This window comes from Drosophila ananassae, chromosome 3R (assembly GCF_017639315.1).
Source record: "Drosophila ananassae strain 14024-0371.13 chromosome 3R, ASM1763931v2, whole genome shotgun sequence".
Classification (NCBI taxonomy): domain Eukaryota; kingdom Metazoa; phylum Arthropoda; class Insecta; order Diptera; family Drosophilidae; genus Drosophila; species Drosophila ananassae.
Window position 1 is genome coordinate 24,405,125 of NC_057930.1, and position 25,520 is coordinate 24,430,644.

The 25,520-nt window shown below is 35.9% G+C and overlaps 1 protein-coding gene and 1 long non-coding RNA gene across 16 annotated transcripts in view; one reads left to right on the plus strand and one right to left on the minus strand.

Moving 5' to 3' along the window:
* Positions 1-23,974, plus strand: part of LOC6497578 (neuroplastin) — a 31,506-nt gene extending 7,532 nt beyond the window's left edge. For 7 of the 14 annotated variants that reach the window (XM_044716281.1, XM_014906240.3, XM_044716282.1 and 4 more), the window contains exons 3-8: positions 14,487-14,601; positions 15,349-15,509; positions 15,577-15,684; positions 15,753-15,947; positions 16,136-16,268; positions 19,286-23,974. In XM_044716281.1, coding sequence (XP_044572216.1) covers positions 14,487-14,601; positions 15,349-15,509; positions 15,577-15,684; positions 15,753-15,947; positions 16,136-16,268; positions 19,286-19,313 — 740 coding nt within the window. In that variant the 3' untranslated portion in view covers positions 19,314-23,974. Of the gene's footprint in view, positions 1-11,280; positions 12,211-14,486; positions 14,602-15,348; positions 15,510-15,576; positions 15,685-15,752; positions 15,948-16,135; positions 17,897-18,572; positions 18,852-19,285 lie in introns of those variants that run through there. The other 7 variants (XM_044716285.1, XM_044716288.1, XM_044716287.1 and 4 more) reach the window with 3 other exon arrangements.
* LOC116654924 lies at positions 2,786-4,333 on the minus strand. 2 transcript variants are annotated; one of them, XR_006507442.1, is made up of 2 exons: positions 4,215-4,333; positions 2,786-3,058 (listed from the first exon to the last, which is right to left on the minus strand). It is a non-coding gene; the product is annotated as an uncharacterized LOC116654924 (long non-coding RNA). The 2 variants fall into 2 exon arrangements; XR_004310073.2 differs by lacking the exon at positions 4,215-4,333 and adding an exon at positions 3,154-3,267.
* Positions 23,975-25,520: the final 1,546 nt, after the last annotated feature.

A 25,520-nucleotide genomic window follows, 5' to 3' on the forward strand; every position in this document is an offset into this window, starting at 1 on the left:
TTATGATTTTAAATCTTTAAAAGAGTACTCTTCTTTTAATGAAAACTAATGGGTTTTTATTTAAAAACACTTTGCTTAGCACTTTTAGTGATTTTTCTAAATTGTTTACGTAAATACTTTTCATACTAGAATTTCCCTCCAGGGATAGTCCAGTTTTAGAGCACATATATGTATCCACATGAATCAGTTTTGTGTCGGCCTGGGGCCTAGGGAATAATGACAGATAAAAAGCCAATATAAAGTAGCATTCCATTGTCTACCCCGCACTTTTTTTTTCACATGCCACTTCAAAGATATTTTGCTGTGGAGGAAAAACCACGTGTTGTCCAGGTGTTTATGCGAAAAAGTCCCAAAAATAATGCCCAGCCCCACCAGTAGTACCATCTGAGTGAGTACCTCCCCTGGCATTTTTTTTTAAATATTTTTTTGAGAATATTCCCTAGGCCATGTCACATGTAGAGCCGAAGCAGCAGCTGAACAGGTGCAAGTGTGTGTGTTTTTAATTTCGACTGTTGACTGGCGCACATTTGGCCAACCAGTTTCATTTCGGGCATGTTTATTTAATGACATTTTCATTACATTAATAAATGTCAAATATTTAAATTTCGGCTCACCCAGCCAGCCACCCGAAGGAAGCTAAGCAAACAATGAGGCCTTTTGCACAGTGTCCTTGGAGTTGTTAAAAAAGTTCAGATTCTTCCTTTAAGGTCTAGATTTATTTTTCATTTCTAAGCTATGGCAGAGATTGTCTTGGGTTGCTGCATTTTGCATTGGTTTCTGACATGATTTGTGATGAAGGCAGAAGACCAGGCTGTGGCAGGGGGAGAGAGGGAGTGGCAGCAGTTGCAGGTGTGAGGATGCTGGGGCTCTCTGCCTCTTTTGCAAAAACATTATTTTTATTAAGACAATAAACATGAAATGTAATTTCCCTTTCAATGTCCTAGGACCAGGACCAGAAAGGCTTGCCTGGCATTTCAGATTTCTATGGGTGTGGCGCCTCCTACTCCCACTGCCACTCCTCTGTTCTGATTGCAGCATTGTCTGGAGAACTACCAGCGAGCGATTGCAACGAAACTCTGTGTGCCTTTTGACTGCTTGTGGCACATAAACTACACGGCTGCCCCTTGTTGTTCCTGGCCCTGTGCTTCCGGCAAGGGGCCAGATAATAGGGCACGTCCTTAAAAATGTCCGTATCTATGAGGTATTGTGAGTGAGGGTCTGCCACACTGGAAAAAGATACTATTAACAGTCTAGATATCTAGTAATTCTCACTTTGACCTTGACTTTCTTGTAATTTTTCTCTCAGTGTATGCAAATGCGTGTGCACTGCTGCTGCACTGGCCTGCTAATTTACTGAATCATCATCAGGAATGAGGAGCAGGAAAACCGGGCCAGAAACAACCGAGGAACAAAGTTGTACTTTAGCGCTCTTATCTATTTATCGCTGAAGTCCCCCCTCTACTCCCCGCCTCAATTTTATGGCCGTGTTGCTCTTTTATTAGCAGGTACCCGATAAAAGCTTAAAGTTCACACATTCTACGAACCTTTCAGACCCCCCTCTCACACACTCGCTCGTATCTCAGCGTGAAAATATTTTGCCTTTGTTATAGGCACAGAGGCATTATATTTAAAAATAAATATATATAGTCTTATTCCGACCTGCGTGAGAACAATAAAAATATATAGAATGTGTGTATGGCCTTCTCTTGATTTCTGCTCTTAAAGATATATACTTTCTCAGTGGCGAGAAATGTCAAGTTTTCGTTCGATTGTTCGTTCGTTGTTCGTTGGCTGTGTTTTGTTTTTATTCGCACTTAGAGACAATTGCGTATTGCCCCACTGTGCATATAGTATATCTGGTATATATAGAGGGTGTATATATGGATATATATATATTGGAGAATGTCTGACTGTCTGCCAGCAGGCTTTTGTTGTTGCTGGGTGTTTGACTTTTCATCGGCAGTAGAGCAAAAAAGCAAAAAAAAAAGAGACTCTCCAACAACGTCACTAAAAGAAAATGCTTTGTGCCACAGTCCTCCACCTCCTCCTCAACCCTTACACCGCCGCCCCAATCAATCAGCCACCCCCTCGTGAGGCAGGAGGGGATGTTCTGCTTTTCACAAATATTTTCTTTTTTGAGTGACTGTCTGGGAATTATTGTCGCTATTTCCACGAAAAGCCACTGCAGACAACGAGAGAGTGAGGTATTTTTCCATTATGATTATAGCTATGATGTAGTGTATGTTATAGGAGGAATATATTAGGAATAAATGTAGCTATTAGTTAGTTCCTGATAAGAAATAAAGTCTCGTTGTTTTTTAATTCCAAGGTTCAAAAGTACAATCAAACTGCGATAAAAAGACGTCAATTTCTACAACAATTGTCCGAACAATTATCAATTAAAAGGCGTTTCAACATCCAACCGAACAAATATTACTTTACAGCCCCCCCATAAAAACATAAATAAATTGGCATCTTATGGTATATTCTACGTGGCTTGTACTGAGATACTTTTGTATCTCTATCTTCGACTGGGATATAGTTTTTGTTTCTTGCCATCAATTTGCGTTGCGTCTTGTTTCCAAAGCCAATTGTGCCAAAGCCAATAATAATTGACATAAATGGGGGAATCGAAAGCAGGGCATTCAAATGAAATATTTAAGCAAACTGCCACTGCCACATATATTATATATGCTGCGGAGCATATAGTATTTATTGATCGGTTGCGATGCCCAGTGACGTATGCCGTCATGATTTTATTCGCATTCTAGAGACAATCAAAAAGTATAAACAAATTAACGAGTCATTTATTTTAGATTAATGGCATATTTTTTTTTTGACATTTCAAAATGTGATGTGACATGTCTATCTGATGGATCGGGAGATGGATGTAATATATCCATATACTCTACAGTATTATGTCATTGTAGCAAGTATCTTTGTATCTATTAGTTGCCAAGTTCGAGAGCTTCTGTTCCGGGTTCCATGGCCACCGCCACTAGAGAGTCTGAGAAATTAAATTTAGACCATGTTTATTTCGTTTAATTAGACACACCAACTGCAAGCAAATAAAATATTAATGTACAGGCAGGCAGGCAGGCCCAAGAGGCAGATACAGATACAGATACTATTCCTTCTGTTATTTCTACATACTTGAAAATGTTAAACAAGTGTTTTGTTAATGTTTGTTTTCTTTAAAGACTCGGTCTAAATGTGCATTTGTTCGAATTCGACTAAGCAAATCAGAGCCAGAAGCCCAAAGATAAATGAATGAAGAACATTTTTCAAGTTCCTTTCATTTAAAAACCCATGTGCCCATCGAAATTGTGTTTTGTACTTGTACTCTTATAGTTTAAACTCAACTATAGGATCTGCGGTATATCAGCAATTAGGAAGGCTGTTCCACCTATTATTTCTAGTTAGATTAGATTAGCAATTAAGATTAGTTCGAAAAATATAATTAAACGAGCTTATTGTAAGTTATATATATAATCCTAATATAATTTGTGTTTTGGCTTTATTTTTAATCCATTTTTTCGCTAGATTTTGTATGAAACTTTACTACAAAATTGTGATATTAAATGGAGATATTCATAACTAAGGTTTATATAAAGTGTTTGTCCTTAAAGTTAAGCAAAACAAGTCCTGAAATTGAAAATAAAACTGTTGCCGGCTTCTGTTTTGGGGGGAGGAATATCTCTACATCCCCTGATGTCCCCAGCCAAAGCTCTTCTGTGGGGTTAAACTGCAACAAACTTTTGAACATGCACCTCGCATGCATGAGATACATATACTATATAGTATATATAGTACTCTATACGATAGTATCTAGTATAGAAAGAGGGATGAGAGCTACGGGAGCTCGCCTCGGCATTTTCATTTTGGTTGCTTTCGCTAATTTTAAAATAGACAAACAATTTTTTATTTCAATTTACAGCAGAGCAGCAGTCTCTGGCTCACACACACACACATTAGCCCCCAAAAGCAAACACACGCACACCGAGATCTATCCCCCAGCTAGACACATGACTCGCCGCCGCTGACATGGCGAGTTCCTCCCGTATACCCTCCCAATCCCATTGTGTTTGCTCTTCCTCGCGTAACTCGGCTGCGTATTTAAATATTTATTTATAAATCTCTGGCTGATTATGATAAGCATGATAATAATAATCACAATAATGGTTAGTTGGCGCGTTTTAAAAGTGACACTTTACCTTCTGTCCTCCATCCGGTCGGTCCGGTCGGTCCTCCCTTCATTATCTTTCGAGGCTTCTATTTCCCCATTTAAATTGCTTTGTTTTCGCTCCCCAGAACTGAGCTCCTTTGTTTGTCAAGCCCCGAGTGTGGCGAGTTCTTTGCATCTAATTGCCATTTACCATGCAATTTACTTAATGAACTTTTCGTATCGCCGGCCGTTCACTGACCCGTCCATTCCCGTTGCCCGTCGATCGGGTCGAGTGCGCTTCTCGACAAGACAATTGAATCAATCGGCAATCGGCCAGTCACTTGGCGTATTGAATTTTAATTTTTAAAAAGAAAACGATTACGTAATTGGTACATGAAATGATTGGGGGTTCTTTTCAACGAATAACTAATACAATTTTAGGCATTTTTAAAGGCTTGGAAGCCAGAAAGTATGGCTAAAAAGTCAGGTTTAGTTATTTCTCCTATAATTTCTGCCTAATTTTAGGGGGAGGATTCTATTATAGACCTATAACTAATTGGCAATTGTTTTCAATGCATAAAAATTATTAAAACATTCTTATTTGAGTTACAAGTCAGTTCAACTATCGTATAAGAGTTGTGGCTTTCTTGGTAATACCTGCTTAATTTTGGAGAACAATTATATAATAGATCATAAATTGATTAGAAATTGTTTTTAACTCATAATTAATAATATGTAAATTATCTCCAAGCTACAAAGTCATTAACGCTTGGGTACCAGTTAAACTATCGAATGAAAGTAGGGACTTACTTGACTCCTAATTCTATAAAATATTCAAAATTTTGTAGAAAGAGTATTGCATTTGTTTTTAAGGCATAAAAAGTATTACTATAACCTTATTAAAGCTTCAAGCAAAATAAAACTCGCACGCCATTTAAACTATCGTATAAAAGTTGTGGCTTACTAAGCTATCCTATATTAAGCTAACCTGCTTAATTTTGTTGAAAAATCTATATAATAGCTCATAAATCCATTAGGAATTGTTTTCAACTCACAACTAATACTATTTAAACCCTCTCTAAGCTACAAAAACTATTAAACTCAACCGCCAGTTAAACTATCGAATAAAACTCATGGCTAAGTTGGTTATCCTGTAATGTAAATACCTGCTTACTTTTTGGCTTAAACAAAAAGTGCAACTGTTAATTGCTGAAAATGTCAAACATGGTGTGAGTGGTGGGATACACACAACTTTCTATCCAAACTAGCCAAAAGTTACAAATCAGATTTTTGTAAAGCTCCTGAAGTTTGGCCCGAAATTCTCGACAAAACTCTCTGGATCTATGGGCAGTGCCTTAAAAACTATGGTTTCACGTGCACAACGTCCGCTAAAAATAAATAAAAATATGTACAATTAGCTCACAGGTACATATTAACAATTTCAGCTTGGTGTTAATTAATTTTGCTTACATATCCATGTCCCCCCCATCCTTGTAGTAGTATCTATTTTTTTTTTCTGACTAAACTGTAAGTATAATTCTCGTGCAGTTTGCGGTTGCTTTCGCGGGCTTTTGCGAATTCTCTGTGTAAATTTAATTTTAATTGCTTTCGGCTATTACAATTTGAACCAAAAACAACAGCACGCTAAGCGGCAATAAAGACAAGAACAGCACACTACACTCGGCACTGCAATGACATGACGGTCATTTGTTTATCCGAATGGGTAGAGATATATATGTAGAAGTGAGTGAGGTAAAAAATAATAAAAGCTTGTAGCTAGTGAGAAAAACAAAGTTGTTTTAAGTGCAATAATTAGCATTTAGACACATTTATGCTAATGATCTGGGAAAAAGGATATTTTTTTTTGTGTGTTTTGAGATTAAAGAAAGATATAATCTAATAATATTTATACAATCATTGTAAGGGGTATATAGAATATATTTTGTCTCTGTTTTTAGCCAATTTGTACGCATATAAAACCAGAGACAAATGCCTTTGTGTCACAAGTCTGCTATTTTCAGGGAGGAAGGGGGAAAGAAGTGTTGCACAGACTACTGGCAGAGTCCCATAAATTTGATTAAATAAAGTTTTAGTTTTGCGCTTTTTTAGACACAGCCAGACGGGGGGAGAATGCGACAAAAACTATGCTAGATGAACAAGCAATAAACCATAAATTTCTTGTCGGGCGACAGCAGCAGCACAAACAGCAATGGCATCGTGGCGTTTAAACGTTTTGGGCTTGCCGGGCACCGGGTACCGGGCCTGGGAAAACAAGCGATGCACAGTGGGCGATTTGGTCCCGCTAGCGGCATTTAATTAATAACTTCTAAACTAAAATAGATTTTTTCAGTCGGTTTTTTTTCACTGATCAGAAACAAATCATAGAATTTTTTAAGTTAACAAATTTTTTTTTTTAATTTTTTTTATTTTTTTTTTAATTAAAAATTTTTTTTTTAAATTTAAAATTTTTTTTAAATTTTATTTTATTTAAACTTCAATTAACATATTTCATAAATAAACTTTATCTAAAAAAGGCCATAAATAAACTTTGTTCCTGGCTTCAAGAGCTTCCTCGGGCATCATACCAATTGGAAGGCAAAAATGGCTTATAATATCTGCTCCATGAATTAAAATTCTGTGAACAGAAGATGGCATATAAAACCAGGAATATGATTTTACAAACAATTCGGCAGTTTGCAATGCGTAAGACCGGAATGCGACCGAATTTATTTCGTGGCAGCATGCTAGTGTTCGTAAGACCTCACTGAATCGATGTATTAAATTATAGCTTACTCCTGTTATACGAGCAGCCAAATTTGGTTGTTTGAAAAACCTCCTTGCAGTGTTTTTGTTATTCGTACTGCCAGCAGTAGCAATTGGTATATCTACCAGCAAATGAATCTCTTCCCTCAGCTTCTGCTGAATAATTCTTTTATTTTCATCGACAACATCTTTGTCAACACCACGAGCTTGCCACTTTTGAATCGGAATTCTATATGCAATGTGCAAAACACAGTCGAAAAACCTAATCCAGGCGTGAAGACTTGATAACCCATATTCAAAGAGGTTTCATTAATAGACAAGCTCTTCACCAAATTCAGATCGTTCATATTCTTAGGAGTTGCCTTACATATTCCGCATGTTTGCGAAGAAGATCCCGATATAACACTGAACGTTTTGCCATCAAGCATGGTCATATGGAATTGGTGATCAATTCTAAAGCCACTCAATAATGTTGGTAAAATATTTGAAATTTGGCTTTTAATAAAACAGTACCAAATACAAAGTTTTCCATGGCAGCAAACTTCTTTGTTGGGATGACTTCTGAGTGCCATACCATAAAAAGCACCCTTTTTGCTACTGACATTGTTCCTAAAAAGTACCATAGTTTGAAGGCTAGCAGGTAATAGCAGTTGATATTACACATTTTGGACGGCACTGAATCACACTTTCGGCTAATAAAAGAGTTAGACTGAATCCACTTGAATCCGGTAAGTTCTACTCCACGAAAGACAGGTGTACGCTAATCCAGGCTAGTTGTTAATACCCTGAATTACCACTACGTTTTATGAGCTACACATTTATAGACCGGTCACAAACATTGACTTTTTTTGTAATATATACCTTGAAGATAATAAAAAGCAAAACTTTTAACAAATTCACTAAAAATTGTAAATTTCCGAGGAACTCAAATTCAATGCGCGCAAAGAGAAAAAATTGTGTAAAGCTCTTTGCAAAATCATATGGTGTGTTTGACCGCTCACAGCATATGACCAGCTAATCGTACAGCATTTAAAAAGCTTTTAAAAATCTAATCAAAGCATTTGCTATCCATATGTGAAGAAATATTAACAGTTTTTAAATTTGAAAATTTTAATTAAATGCCGCTAGCGAGACCAAATCGCCCACTGTGCGATGGACCGATATAGACAGAGTGAAAAAAGGGCCTAGTGGTGAGATGGGTGCGAAAAGGAATTCTAAGGTGTGTTCCTCTCGAGACCAGGGCTGCAAGACAGTTCAAATTATTGGTGTTGCGGTTTTGGCTTTTTGAAGACTAAATATTTGCCATTTCTTTGCCAAGAAATTGTTTCAAATTCCCAGAGAATTACGTTAGAACAAAATATGTTAACATGGCGTATGCGTAATATCGCACACATATCAAGTATACGCCTAGCATGTCCAAGGAATAAATTATTTCCATAAATTACTTTATTTTATAACAATTTTTAAATTTTTTTTAGTATTTTTTTAAGTCCAAATTAAGACATTTCTCAACTGTCAACATGGCGTATACGTGATATCTCGCATACATATCAAGTATACGCCTAGTATGTCCAATGAATGAAGTCATTTTGATTCGTGACTTTATTTTATAACTATTATTCATAGTTTTTAGAATGTTTAATCAATTTTAAGACACTTTTCAACAGCCATCTTGGCGTATACGTAATATCTCGCCTACACATCAAGTATACGACCCATGAGCCCCATAAATGAAGCTTTTGTGTATTTTTTCCATAACATTTTGCTTAGTTTTCTGTATTTGAACTCAAAAATGTAAAACACTTCCTCCCCCCGCACTCCGTGTACTTGAAACATGGCGTATACGTAATTCATATCAAGTATACGCCCAGTGGCCCTCTGCTCGTTTCTTGAATGTTTTGAATTGAAATGATACCGTTTTGACTCTTGACTTTATTTGCAAATGTAAAACGTATCTTTTGGATAATTTCATTTGATTGTGAGGAGCCGGAAGCCCTGGCACCTGTAGTGGGGTAGATACACGCAGACATGTATGTAACATGAATGTGTCTGTGTGCGACAGTGTTGTATAAATTTATAATTTTCTTCAGCTGCGTCCGCTGGCTTCCTCTTCCTCGTTCTCTTTCTCTTCCTCTTCCTCTTGTTCTTGTTTTTGTGATTCTGTTTCTGCCGGCTGCAATATGCTCCATTTCGTTTGCCTTTGTTGTTGTCTGCATGTTTTGCTTTTGTATTCCTGTCTTTTTCTCTCCCATGTCCATTCTGTCCAAAAGTGACAGAAGCATTTTCGGCTAGCAAAGGGCGAGGTGGAAGGTGGGCGGATGGGTGGATGGGTGGATGGGTGGAAAGTGGAGAGATGGAGAGATGGGTGAGACTTAGCGGCAGCTCGACTCGTGCATGTAACATTGTTGTTTCTCTTCTCGCGCTCTTGTTCTCTCTCCTGTCGTCTCTGTGACGTGCCTGTTCGTGTGTCTGTGTATGCGGAAATAAATACATATCCCTGAGCTTAACCCATGGAGGTAAAAAATGATACGAATCAAAATACAATAAAATAATATATTTTTTAAATGAAAAATTTTAATAAAAAAGTGTAAGCTTAACTAGTAATAGGTAATATTTAACCCTAATAATAATAAAAAAAAAAAACAAAATTATCAAAAGTGGTTAATTATAATAGAATATGAATAATAACTGTGAAGAAAGCAACACAATAAAAAAAATAACCACCAGGAGGTTAATTCAGATGCCAGTGACAGAAGAAAAGACAGCAGCAGAGCAGCAGAAAGGAGAAGGAAAATGTCAGCAGATGGCAAAAGAGACGTAAACATAATTTAACTACACTTATGTAGGTGCGACTGTGTGAGTGCATGCATGTAGAGAGTACACTGTACAGTACACATGTGTTGACATGGCAGCGATAAGACTAAAAGATAAAGACATTGTCCGACCGCTCGCTGACTGTTTTAATAAGCTGATAAGATTGTGTGCTTATGCTTTGCTCTGTTCTGTTTTCGGTTTACTTTTTATCAAGCTTGACAGTCCATTTTGCAATACATCCGGCAGGCAGTCACACACATACACTATATAGTATATACCCTTTGGACATGTAGAATAACATGGGTATTTATGACACTGCCTTGTGTTATCAAAATGGTACTTGACGATAACCAACAGGCTTCGCGCCACCAAACAATTCAACAAGTATAGTCATAATGCCTCAAGGCCCCAAAGGCTTTGGAGAAAACAGGTCCCAGTTGACATTTGCAGTTCAAACCGGTGAACGCGGACGTCATCAATGCAGTCAGAACTAGTCCTTCAGCCATTGACGTCATCATTTGGAAGCTCTTACTGCTTTCGGGTGGAGCGACCCGGATTTCCATGACTCTCAATCATAATTATCTCTTATTTAGAAAAAAATATAACCAAATAACTGATAAGTCATGGTGATTAGAAATTAATAAGCCATGATTTGACATAAAAATATTTTTAAATTTTTTTAATTTTTAAGTGTCTCTGGCCAATACCAATTAAGTTACAATAAAACACCCCACTGACGTAAAAAAGATAACACTAACATTATGTATGAAAACATAAATTAATGTTGATTTCTTTCCATATTACGTAAACAACGAGTATCGGTTTTGTTTAAGTTTGTTTTTTCGATTCGTTCGGTTTCTTTGTGTTTTATTAGCCCACCCCTCCCCCTCTCGATAAATTATCAACATTTGATATATATTTTTTTGCAACTTGGCGCTGAAATCAAATAATCGAATCGCTACTGGATCAACAAATACCATATAAACGCGATGAAAACACACATAATATAAGCCACCACCACGTAGCCTTATTATTATTACTTTTTTTCTTGATTTTTTTGTTGGAATTTCAAGTTCTGTGTTTTGATTTTCAATCAATTGACATTGAGCTGATGAACAATGGATCAGAATTATTTTATTTATTTTGTTGATCAGATCAGATCAGATCATAAACTCATAGATTCTATCTAAGTAGTAAGTTTGTAGCATTGTATGACCCCTGAAAACTCTATAACTCTTCGTTTGCGAGAGCAGCCAATGACCTGAGCGAGGAGTCCACAGAGTTCGAGTTGACGCCGGCCATCTACTATGGCGATCGGGAGGTGATCGTGGGCGAGCCCTTTGCGATCACCTGCATTATCTCCATCACGGAGCAGATCCATTGGCTCAAGAACGGGGAGCCGATCACCCGCCACAATCTCCGGCACGGTCGGGACGATCACGCCTATGTCCTGGCGGAGAGCGCCATCGAGGGTGAGTATATGGCTTCATGTGGCAATCTCCGACTGACATTTGTGACTACTCCTGCTGCACTCTGAAAAGGTGAGAAGCACAAGATTGAGGCCCACCTGAGCGTACGGCACGCCCTCAAGGTGCACGAGGGCAGGTATCAGTGCAACCATCGCCGCGGGAGCTACCACATGCTGTACGTAAGGGAGACCAAGGGCGGCGAACCCACCGAGTCTGGCTATCAAACTATCGATGAGCTGACGCCCAACTCGGCGGATGATTTTTTCACGCGGACGTGGCTAGAACAGCAGCAACAGCAGCAGCAGCCCCCGGCGCCCCACCAGCAGTCCCATAAGCAGCACAAGTCACATTTGGCCTATACCAATGCCAGTGTATCCAGTGCCATGCCCTGGCATCCTTCGGCGGGAGGAGGTGGAGGTGGCAGCGGTAGTGGAAGTGGAAGTGGCATGATCCATCGGGTATATTCGGCAACACCGCCAGACTTTCCACCACCACGCTTGAACCTGCTGGAGCACACGGTGGCACCGCCAGAGCCACCCACCATATTGTACAATCAGACGCGTCAGCGTCCCACTGCCACCGCCAGTGATAGCATCACCACCACTGCCATTGCCAGGGCCACCGAACCCAGCCTGTTGCTGACGACGACGGCGCACCACCACGCCCACCACCAGCAGCAGCAGCAACAGCAGCAGTCTCAGCATACGCTGAACGCCTTCCAGCTGCCACTGCCACCGAGACCGAACCAGAATCTTGGCCAGAGCGAGAAATACCAGACATATGCCCCGCACTTTGTACCGCCCGCGGTGGGTGGTGGGCCGCCATCCGGCAGCGGGGAACAGACCACCATATCGGCAGCCACCAGCACAATAGCCATGTCTGGTCTGGGTGCTGGTGCTGCTGGTGGTGGCTCCGTGATGATGGGTGCTGTTAACCACATGATGATGGGTGGTGGTCAGTTGCTTCAGCCCTCCCAGACGCTCTTGCCTATCAAACAGGGTGAGCCACTCATACACAGACACACACACACACTACACGCACATGAAGACACTCTCACACCCACACACAGAGACACGCACTCAGACACACACTCACACACACACAATTACAGTCACTTATTAATGTTCTACTTGTAACTTGTCCACTTTGTTGTTGTTTGCTTTTTGGCTTTTATCTCGCTCGCGCCTCTTGAAAATGATAACGTTGTAATTGTTATCGTAACAAAAAAAAAACCATAAAAGTTGCAAAAAAAAAAAAAAAAAGAAAATAAATCAGCCTCGTTCCCATTTTCAATTGTTTGCCATAAATTTTAACCGGTTTTTAGAGCTTTTTTTAATGTTTTTTTTGGATAGAACCTAAATTTTACACCGGTTCTACTTGTTCTCTTTCTCTCACTCATTTGAGAGAGTTTTAAGAGATTTAATTACCAAAAACCGTTAGAATTGAAAATGGGAACGCCGCCATGTGTCATCCTGCTATCGTTGCTCCACCATTACCCCCACCATCGGTCTCTTTCGAACTGCATTGAAGACACCACACCCAGCTCATCTTGCTCGCTCTCTCATTATCCGTTACCCATCTCGCCAACCCACCACCCCCTATCCCCCCATTCAGCCTTGCGCCCTTGGTCTTGCTCAGTTCGTCTCTCTCCATTGCATTTCACCTCGCTAGTCTAATTTCGATGTGTTGTTGTGGTTTTTAAATTAAACGTTAATCGCCCGCCTATCTCTCGCCGTCTTCCTCCCTACCCCATTCGTTCAATCAGTCTGACTTTGACAGCTCGCTGTTGCTCTTTCTCACACACATAGCCACCCCAGCCACCCGAGCCACCTAGCCACCCACACTTTCACACACAAATACCAAATCAATTTAAACCCACACACATATACGGTCACACCTTTAAGTTGAGCTTGAGTTGTTTGCTTAAACTTTTCTTTGTCTTTTCTGCTTATTCTTGCTCTTCTTCTTCTACGATTTACTTTTTCTTGATTTCATTTGTGTTGTAATGCCAGTCAGTAGTAGTTGCCTTTGTTTTTTCGCTTTCCTTTCCTTCGATCTCCTTGGCTTTGTTTCTTTTTCTACTCCCAAGTCCCCCTTTGTCGCTTTGGTTGTTTACTCTGATTGTTGAAAACACACTGGCTGGCAGCAGGTGCACAGCAGCGGCGTCAATACCGATTTGATTCGACTCAATTCGATTCGATACGATTTCAATTTCAACTTGATTGGCAGCCAGTTGCGATGACGCATAACTTTATAATTGGCAGCGTTTGGCTTACGAGCTGATTACAAATCAGTGACTGTCGGACTGCCATATATGGCGAACAAAAAAAAAAACAAAACAATCGGCACGTGATGAGTCGCTGATTCTCATTGCCTTTCTTTCTTCTAGAATCTAGACTTTCTCGTTATTATTCTCTCCTTCTCTCTCACGCTCTCTTCGTTTTGCGATGTCTCTTTTTCAAAATCAGAGTTGCTTTTTGGCTTTTTGCTTTTTGATGTCGATAACATCGATAGTATCGATAACATATTGCATTGTGTAGCTTTAACTGTACATGAAATAAGTATAAACTATTGCTCTATCTTACATTGCAGCTAACTCTATGAATAAATTATCGATAATTATATAAAACATACCCAAACCGATGGAACATAATCGTAATTAATCAATAAAGTAATCTCAATTTGCAGCGTAATATGAAGTTTATTTGATTTCAGTCCAAGTTTCAAAATAGTTCTTACAAAAAAAATATATATAATGCGTTTTTTATATGCGTCAGGATCAATAAAATTCGATTGACACCAAAATGTATGCTCTTTTGTTTCATTTATACGTATTTATTTAGTTATAGTTTTTAGTTTTACGAATCAGTTTTTTTATCCTCCTTTGCTCCACTTATTATTTAGTCTTTTTTTTTAGCGTCCTTTCTATATTATTATTATTATTATTATTATTATTATAATTATTACTCTGCTAAGCAATTTAGAAAGTATCCAAAACAAAATTTCAAACTTTCATTGTTTCGCAAAACATAAAAAAATTTATCAAAAATTCTCAGCTCAGATTCTCAGCCTCCACCTTATACCTTTCATATTTTAAGCTCGTTCTCAATTTATTCCTATAAGCCATACATAATTTATCTCCATATACTAGTTTCTAGTTACTCTAGACATTAAGTTCTCTTTACCTAAACGTTTTCTTGTATCTGAAGATTAGAATGTTATTCCTTTCCACCAATATACCACTAATCCTTACCATCCGTCTATACCATCTCCAGATAAGCTGGTGCCAAACTATGACAACGTCGAGCAACAAATGAAATTCTACGAAATCAGAACTCCATTGGTGCTCAGCTGCAATGTGAAATCCGAAACGACCACTCCACTTATATGGTAAGTAACTCCCCCAACCACCTCTACGCCCCAAAAACCGGCCCTGGGATATGGGATGTGTCTGGCATAGTTAGTAGTTATAAGAGCAATCATTTTAATACGGCCCAGCTAAGCACTTTTGCTTAATTATGTTGGCCCGACTGCCTAACTGACTGCTTGACTGACATAACCTGGTAACAAGACTAAGGACTACCTCAAGCCGAATAGACAACTACCCTAACACCATAACTTTTAAACTATTTTTCAACCAAAAGGTAGTAGTATCTTGACTTGGATAGTTTTAATTATTATATTTTCTGAGAACCACTTTTTATTTTCCTTACAAACTTCTTGGAATATTTAATATACCCTAGAAAGAGTATAAAAAGGTCCTATTTTGTGCGAGTGTTTATGGTTGAGTGGGGTCGGATGGGTTTTGGTGGCGCCTCTCTGGGGGACGAGATGGTTACTGAAAAGTGCCTTCCTGTCTGGGACTGGCTAGTGTTAGTGGAAGCTTCAAGCTCTGAGCTCTGGGCCCTAGGCCTGGTAATGGTAATGACACTTTTGTTCATTCCGGGACCTGTCCGGGTCTTTGGTTCTTAGTTCTTGTTCCTGAGGCCAGGGCCAAAACTTTGCGTGCGGAATTAGTCTTTGAATAATTGGCAAAAGGAGCTCAGGCCGTGGGAACGTGGGAGGCATTGAGAAAGTGGCCCCTTAAGAACACTCTACAAGGCTATATCCTAACTATTATATTATTTCGTTTATCAGGAAAAAGAACCATACCAATGTGATGGAGGTTGATTCCCTGAAAGGTCGCTACAAAATAATTGAGGCCGAGAGGAAGTTCATCATCGAAAAAACGGATGCAAGCGACGATGGCACATATAGTTGTGAGATTGAAGGAGAGTCCAAGACTTTCAATGTGATTGGTGAGTAGAGTTTTCTTTACAACTATATTATATAATATATTAATAATAAAACCTCTATGATCTATAGCCAAAGTTGCTGTACGAGTGCCTTCAAATACAGCCGTTGTGGAGGGTGAGAAGATGTCGATAACCTGCGTGGTTGTGGGTACTGCACCACAATTGTCCTGGTCTTTTGGTGAGTATCTATCAGATTAATGGATTAAATAGATATCAATAATAATCTGAAATTTTTTGGCAATACAGGCAACTTAACGCTGACAAACAGCACAGGCCGCTACGTCCTGAAGGAGGACAACAATGTCCAGAACGCCATCCTGACACTGGAGAATGTGACATTAGAGGACAGAGGCGAGTACAAATGCATTGGCCGGAATGCGGCCAATGAATACGGAACGAAAATCGAAATCGCCACCGACGCCTCCACTGTGCGTGTTAAGGGTAAGTTTGGCTTTTAAGCCAGGAATAGAGGAGTGTCTTCAGGGCCACCGGAAAGACTAATGTCGCCTTGCTTCGTCGGCCGAAGGTCCTGGCCAAAAAAAAAAAAATGTGTCTAATGACTGGCAGGCCTTGTGACGAAGCTTGGCTGATATTTAGATTCGATTATAAATAATATATTTTTTTTTTAGGCAAATTTGCCGCCTTGTGGCCTTTCCTGGGCATCTGTGCTGAGGTGCTGATTCTCTGCGTCATCATTCTCATCTACGAGAAGAGACGCAACAAGAGCGAGCTGGAGGAGAGTGACACTGATCCTCAAGAACAGTAAGTTTGTGCCTTCACTCCAAAAAACTCAACCAACAAAAAAAAACACAAACCTACCAACCAACCAATCAATACCACAACCAACAACAAAACAAACAACATAAACTGTCAACACCAAATATTATTAAAGGAAAGAAAAGATGAACAAAAAACAAACATCCAAAAAATAGCAGCAGAAGAGTTGAAAAAAGTTGAAATTTTAGTTATATACTGCAAATTAAAGACGTTGAAGCTGCAGGCCCATGATGCAGACTATTATAGACACCATCATACACAAAATACGATGACCGGACAGATCGTACAGAAGATAAAGTACTTACGGACGGATAGGCGACACGGACACGGACACGGATACGGATACGGAGAATGAGCAGCAGCAGCTCCAACAATTAGTGAAATTTTCTTAGTTAACATTTTCTAATAGTTACCCCGAACTGGCAAAAAAAAAAAAAAGGAAAGGAAAATCAATGAATTTTTGTGTTTGACGCAAACGGATACGCGATAATTTAATGAAGTTAGGAGACTATAGTTTTTGATAATTTTTGTATTATAAAGAAATTGTATATGCCAATGCCTGGAGCGTCGCAAAACTCGTGAGGAGTTATGGAATAATCGTGAATAAAATTAACGAATCCCAGGAGAAGTGAAAAGTCGACAAAAAAAAAAAAAACATAAAAAGCTAAACAATTAGATTTCTAATTTCTTCAAACTGTGTGCTAAAAATTCGACAACAAATATATTAGTGATCTGCATATTTGTTACGTCGTCAAATCTGACAAACACAAAACGGAAACGGAAACGTAAACGTAAACGTAAAACGGAACCGCAACCGGAAACGGAAACACAAAACGAACGCACACAGACATAATACTATAATACTATAATACTATAATACTACATACAAACCCCTCAAAAAAAACACACACCCCCCAAAATTAAAACTTAATACAAAATATGTAGTTCTATAGCTATAAATACTATAATTATAATTCATCGTAAATATGCCTTATAATTTCTTGCTTTTCTTCTCAAATCGAAAATTCATTTTTTCGCTATGCTTGTTTCTGTTGCCTAAAAAGTAAAAAAAAAATAAGAAAACTATAAACACAAAATCTGAAGATAATATAAAAAAAAACATATAATTGAAACTTTTCTTCTATATATATATTATGTCAAAGTCCAGTCCATAATATTATTATTATTATTACTATCATGTAAAAGAATACGACAAGAAAATGTTATCAACTTTGTTTTTAAGTACTTATTGTTTAATAATATACATTTACAAAAAAAAAAAAAATGCAAAAACACAAAAACAAAAACACCGCAAATGAAGCAACAAGTTTTCATTTTGCTTTGAAAAGGAATATGAAAACAGATATAATCGTTACTTATGTATATTAAAAAAAAAAACAAAAATCACCTATATAAGCTTATTAATTTCTTGGCAGTGAGTCAAACATACATGCGAACACACATAGAAATGTTAGCTCAACACTTTTGCATTGATTTGGAATTATAATTAGAATTATATTTGTATATTGTACACAACAAAAAAAAAAGAGTATTTTACACCGCCCCTCCAAGAAAAAAAAAAAAAACAAACGCCCCTATTTGCCCCGCCCCCATATAATTTTGCGCACTTTACGTTTCATTTTTGTTCGCCTCCGTTGAATAGTTTTTTTTGCTGTGTATAAACCTGAATGATTTTTAATTCTTTGTATCTAGTATCTAAAACACTCTTGTGCTATTGTTTACCGATTATCTTATCCATTATGATTTTGTGCGTTTTGAGATTGATTTCTACCGAAATATAAAACCAACACCAGTAAAAAAAAAATATATAAAAAATAAAAAAAAAAAAAAACAAAAAAAGAACAAAACAAAGTATCAAATTGCATTTTTATTTTAGTATTTAATTTTTTATTTTAGTGCAAAATATACCAACCACCCTACCAATATTATTGTTTCCTTAGATCCTGGTCTCTATAAGTTACAAAATGCTTGCCCGCCTGCCTGCCTGCCTGTCTGCCAAAAAAAAGGATACACTATTGAATATCCTTCGAGTACTGTACATTTTGTGTTAATTTTGGTTTGCTGGTTGACTTTTGATTTGCTGAACTATAGACGGTATTTCTGGTATTTGTGAGTCGTGACTCGTTACTCGTTACTCGCCCAAGTCTCGATACTAACATGGAAAGCTAATCAAATGTTTTTTACCATTCTTTTCCTTTTTTCCCCATAAATACCTCAATATATCCACATATATGACTTCTAAAATGAACCAACATTTCTTTTGAGTAGTTGATACAATTCACTCTCTAGTTAAAACTAAATTGTTAGAGAAATCACTAAACAAGAAAATCACAAATGGGATAACCTGCCGCTTGATTCGTTCGATTGATTGGTTGACTGTTTTTCCGCAATCATCATTAAACAAAAAAAAATAAAATAAACACCAAACTAAAAAGAATATCCAGAAATAAAACTCGCCTTTGATCAAATCTCCATCAATCCGCCTTGACTTGAAAAAATACTGAAAACCGACGGCCTCAACAACCATTCTGACCTAATCCAAAATAACATCAACAACAACTACTACAACTCCAATTCCAACAACAACAATCACAGCAATAATTTATTAAAAAAAAAATATAGTAATAATAAATAGATAAAGAATCAAATCTAAGCTGCAATAGTAACAACCTACAGCATCTGTAACTGCAACCACCAAAAGTAGCCTAATATTTTTACTAACAGTGTACTTTCATTTATTATTAATCATAGTTTAATTTTGTATTGAAACATAGCAAAGTTTATTGATTGATTGATTGATTGATTGATTGCTGCTCTCCCTATTGAATACAAACTTTTCAGTTGAAATATTATTTTCCAAAAATCTGTTGATCTGAAATACCCAGAACATCCCCGTTTCAAATCACCAACATTAACGACAAAAAAAAAAGACCTTAAGAAACTAATTACAGTGATTTTTTGCGATTTATTCTTTATTGCAGGAAAAAGAAAAGGAGAAATTATGATTAAAATTCCTAAACAAATGAAAAACAACACACCGTATTACATATAAAAACGTAAAAGATAAAATCACTTTAAATATGAGCAAAGAAATAAAATTAAAGAAAGCGCATTGAAACATTAAATAAACTGAAAAAGAAAAGAACAGTCACAGGAGAAAAAGTTGTGTAAACTTCTCACCGCCACCCTACTCACTACTCACCACACAGTACTGTACCCTCTACTGTAATCCCCTTCGACCCAATCCCCTCCCACCCCATCGCCCCAGCAAAATTGCAAAACTTTCTTTAGTGAAATTGTATTTTAATAAACTAAAAAAAAAAAAAGAAAACCAAAAAAGATTAAGGGAAAACAAACAATTAATATTAACGAAAAAAAGGAACAAGAAAACTAAAATATTATTAAAATGGAAAGTGATAGCAGTTAAACGAACACTAAAATGGGAATATTGGTAAACGATAACAGAATAATGGAACTTTAGCAATTAACTATAAAGTCGCACATGCCACGCCCCTGTCTCCCACGCCCCCATCTCACAACTCCCCCTAACCTAATCTCCCCCCTGCCACTAAGAACAACTTCAAACAAATATTGTACATAACCTAAAAAGTTGAACAAGCTATACATAATTAATGGGAATTATCCTTTCCCAGTACTGTACTGTAAACGCAGCCAATACTCTGTCTCTCTCTCTTTCCTAGCAAAAAGGACTCTTTATAAAGATATGATTTTTAGGTAGCCATATTTTCAAGTTAGTTTTTATTTCATATTGGAAAAGAAAAAGAAAGAAGGAAATATAATAAAAAAAAAATCGGATCGGCGGCAGCAACTACAATAAGAGGATGATGGAGAAAATGGAGGAAAGGATAGTGATGGTGCAGCGCAGCAGCAGCGACAGCGGTAGCGGCAGCGGAAGCGGAAGCAGCAACATCGCATCTGCTATCGATATTTGTTATCGGAGATGATGTTAATGGAAATTTTGTTTATTTAACTTAGTTAATACGGAATAATGAAGAAAGAAAGAAAAACTGAAAAAATGAACTTTTTAAACAATTAAGTAGCGCGTTATGAGTATATTTTTAAAGGATTAATACCACAACTAGTAGCTGATGAACGATGATGATGATGAGTCGGAGTTGAAGTTGAAAGTGGAAGTAAAAAAGGAGCAAGAACACTGTATATTGCATAATTTAAGGAGGAAAGGACGATAAAGATCAGATGCGTACTGCCAAAACTTGTAAAGTTCAGTACTATTTGCTTAGCCTCATTTTTGGTAAACAAAAACTAAAAAACCAAAATCAAAACAAACATAAACATTAAAAAACAAAAACAAATTGAATACATAAGGAGCTCTGTTTATTGATTTCTGTTATTAATTTCGGTTGTTTATGTATAATGTATGTAGTATGTGTATAAAAAAAATCGAAATGGGAAAGAAGCTCGTAACTCGTAATCATACACAGTATATATAATTAATATATACATAGATATTATATTTTAATGTTTTCATTTTATCATTGTCTTGAAAAACAAAACAAAAAATCATAAATATGTCGTAACTGTAATTTTGTTTTAAATTTGATGTATATTATTTTTTTTTAATATTATTTTTTGTCATTGTGGAATTTTTGTTGATTTTTTTTCGCCGCCATCAAAGCTTTAAATATTTACATAGTAAACTGTGTTCTCAGTAAATGATGATGTATTAATATAATATCAAATTATGTTAAAGGATGCAAAACGAGACAATTTGTATAGTAAACTAAAAATGAGAATAATAAACGGAACCCTTGATAAAAAAAAAAACAACCCAAAAACTAAAAAGTTCTTGTTATATATAAATAAAAACAAATAAACATATATATATATATGAATATATATAATTGCTATATATATATATTTAAATCACGTGTGTGTGTGTGCATGTTCGATTACATAGTTATATACATATACGAAAATTATGAGGAAAAAAAACAAATTATGAAGCGAGGGAAGGTTTTTGAAAAAAAAAACCTACAGAGGAGACTTTTTGGAAACCGTCGATAAATTCTTGTGCATAAGTTTTTTATTCATGTACAATTGTTGTACAGTTTTTGTGGCTTATTTGTGTATAACAACAACAACAACAAACAACAAACAACAACTACTACTACTATTACTATAACAATATATAGATTGATCTATTTATGCATAAATGTACATTAAACTGGACACTCACTCTCTCTCTATCTCTCTTATTTAAACCTATCGTTTGAAAATTGGCAAACTCTATTTTAATTATGGTTTCGAATTCTGGGTTTTTTGGGTTCTATCCAAAAGTTCCCCAACAAACTTTTTTATCCACAACAAACACACTGAAAGATAAAAAATAAATAAATTTAAAAAAAAAAAACGAACCTCTCTGAACTGAAAAGCGAACCCAACAACAGCAACAAGAACAACAGCTACGATACCTATTTACTGCTATATTGTATGACGTAATGTTACCCACAACCACAACAACAACAACAACAACACACGTAACTAACTTAACAGCAAAAACCAAACCAAAATCAAGTTCGAAATTCGAATCACTCGTCAAAAAACTATTGCTATACATACATTTATACAAATAATACTAACGAAAAAAACGAACTTATACATATATATACACCTATATACAAGTAACTACATACGCAGTATTGTATGTCCTTTTTGTACAGATAACAAACGACAACAACAAGAACAACACAGAACATAAACAAAGCCTGACAAGAAACAAACAAAACAACAACAAACAACCGTGTATCCTAAACAATTCCTCAGATAACAAAAAAACAAAATACTGTCTCGTACGACTCCCTCATTTGTACTCCCATTTCTACGTTTTCTCCAACTGATTTAGGACTCCTCCTGGTCTCGTTACCAGTCTAACATGGCTTATCCAACAATTGTTGTTAACTATCGAACAATATAATCAGCAATACAGAATTTCTTGGCACACACGTTTGACTCTCACGCATTAGTCGCTTTTTTTGGGCAGCAACTAAAAGTGAACATCAAATGAAGCTATATAATTTATGTTACAAGAAAGAACCTTATATATATTATATATATAAAAGAAATATATACATAAATAATACTAATAATAATTACGCGTAATTTTAATTAGTCAAATAAGCCAAAAAAAAATATAAGTTACAAAATCAACATACAACATCACCCATACAGACTAAAAAAAAAATGGTTCATGTTTGGTGTTCCCAAAATGGCAGCCATCTTAGTTAAAATCTTTAAGAAATAGACAAGTTACTTATGCATTATTTCAAGTAATTTTATTTAATTAATTTTTTATTTTTTATAAGTTTAAGGAGCAGATATAATGTTGGTAATAAGCCTTAAAAAATTTGTAATTTAAACCATAAGCGCCTCTTTTCAAATTTTATCATAAAAAGTGCTTGAAAAAATCACTTTTTATTAGAGATTGCCATTTTTTCAAACATTTCCAATTACTAGACGACTCTACAGAAGATCACTGGCAAGTCACACCTTTCGTATGAGTTCCAGCTCTGGTTTAGAGTTATGACTTCCATTACAGAAAGGCAGTGTCTAAAAGGCAGTAAATTATTTTTATTTTTATTTTTTTTTTGGCCTATAAACCCGCATCTAAACTATTTTGTTTTCCGCAGGCGCGTACAGAAAAATTGTAAAAAAAAAAACAAATATGAAAATCAACTGTAGGAGAAACTGTAGGAAAACAGAAAATTGCCTTAGGGTTTCAGTAGAAATATTAAAAAAAAAAATGAAAAGAAAACATAAAAGAGAATTAACAAATTGTTTACCTTTTAAATCATTTCCCTTATCGGCGGCTTCGAGCAAAATGTGTGACTTTGCCTTAATATGGGGGTGTGACATCAACGCCTGCATGAAACACTCTATAAACCAATTATGACTACGGGTAAACACAGATCGCCATAAAAATTCAAGAACCGCAAACAGTTAAGTATTCTGTAATCCAAGCTAGTAACCAAATGTCGAAAAAATAAGAAAAAACTAACATACACACACACACTGTTGGAAGCTGTTGGAAGTATGTGGAATCTTTTTTGGATGAGCATAGCTATTAGGCTAGTCCCCTTAGGAGAGTTAGAGAACAAATAAATCAATTAAGTGCCAGTCCTCTCCCGCCCCTGCCTGCCCCCTAATCTGCCGAAGAATAGATCACCGGAAACGAGCTCCAAACAAATTCCAGCCCAAAAGGAAGATTCCACCTACTTTGATATGCTTTTGCGAAAAGTCTTCAACTAAAAATCTAAAAATAAAAAAAAAATTAAAACACAAAACTGTTTCAAAATGCTAATCGATAAACTATGATTTTTAGTAATTTATATAAATTACATATATACATACATATACATAGATAAAGATAATTAAAAAAATTGAAATTAAACTATAACTAAACATAAATCTAGACAGAAAACAAATCACAAACAAGTCAACAGGGCACAGCGCTTCTTAACTATGTTAATTTCGAAAAGCCGAACTTTTTCTAAACCTAAACCAAAAACCAAAACCAAAACCAAAAAAAAAAAGAAAGAAAAACCAACGCTAATCTTAAAACTATAACTAACTTTTTAAACTAATATTGAAATTGAACCCAACAAAGTGTTCATTAAACTAAAAAAACCAAATAATTGCATATATACACGAAATGTATATGTACTTAAAGTTAAACTTAAAAAAAAACAAAATTTTGTATGGCTATGGCAAAAATAAATCCGTAAAAAAATGCAAAAAAAAAAAATATTTAAGCAAAGGATGGTGAGAAGAGAACCCAACAATTTAGATAAGTAATTTAATGTAAAGAGTTTATTGAATAAATTGAAAAATAAACAACAAATCTTTCATCAGATTTCTAACGAACTTTTCGAATTTCCATTAAGAAGAAACAGCGCTCTTTACGCCTATCTACCGAACTTCTCTATACATAAACATTATATGATATAATTATAAATATAATGGAGGGAAACCAGCCCGAAAAAAATCGAAAATCGAAAACCTAAAAACCGAAAACCGATACTTGAATACCTACATAAGCATACACTTGTTTTTAGCACTAAATTAAATAATTTGCGTTACTTTTGTTTCAAAGACAAAAACTAATTAAACCAAAAATAAATGAATACATACATACTATATATACATACATACATAACATATATATATTAATATATATATATAAATAGAGTTTTTTAGATCGAAAACCCGAGAAAGAAAAGAAAAAATCCAAAAACCCAAAACTGAATTCTAAACACTCAAAATCTCGTCTCATCTCATGGATGTGCTACACTAAAAATTAGTAACTAAAACTAAAAAAACTAAAAACTACAACTAAACTATTGTTAAACCGTAAAACACACGCATACATACACACACACATAAAATCCATTAAATAAATAAATTACATACAACACTAAAAACCAAGTAAAACTTCGAGAATAAGTAAAAAAAAAAAAAGAAAAAATTTGAAGCGAAAGGCTTTCAGTTAGAACTTGAAAAAACAGCCAGGATGAAAATTAGGTAAAGTTGGTAGCTAATCCCACAAGAGCTAGGAAGAAAGAGAAATTTAATCCACGCGAGATCGTTAGTGCAGTATAATAATAAACAACAAATTGTATTATATCTAAGCCCGAGAAAAAAAATTTAAAAAAAAACGAAGTTAAACATAATAATACACAACAAAGAAATGGTTAATTACATGCGCTAAAAAAAAAACAAACTAAATAGCTAAACCAAAACGTGAATAAGATCCCAGGATGGCGGCTATTTAATAAAGTGATTGATAGGGCAGAGTTGAAATCCAACTTTCAGCTAATATAGATTAATAATAAAATCTGAGAAAAAACCCAAAAAAAAAATATTTTAAAGCAAGCGCTTGGATTGTACATTTTTACAAGGCAACTGTACATTAAGCGCCCACGGCATTAAGTAAAAAAAAAAAAACAAAAAATAAAACCAAAACCAAAAAGAGTTGACAAGCACATAAAAAAATATACATAAAATAAAAAAAAAAAAATATATATATATATATACGAGAGAGCAACAGAGTGTGCGGCCATGTGAGGAGCCCGACACACAAGGAGTTGCCTAGCCAGAACGGAAATGAGTTTATTAAATATATACATTTAAAAATTCATAAACAAAAACAAAAAAAAAATCATGAGAAGGAAAACCCAA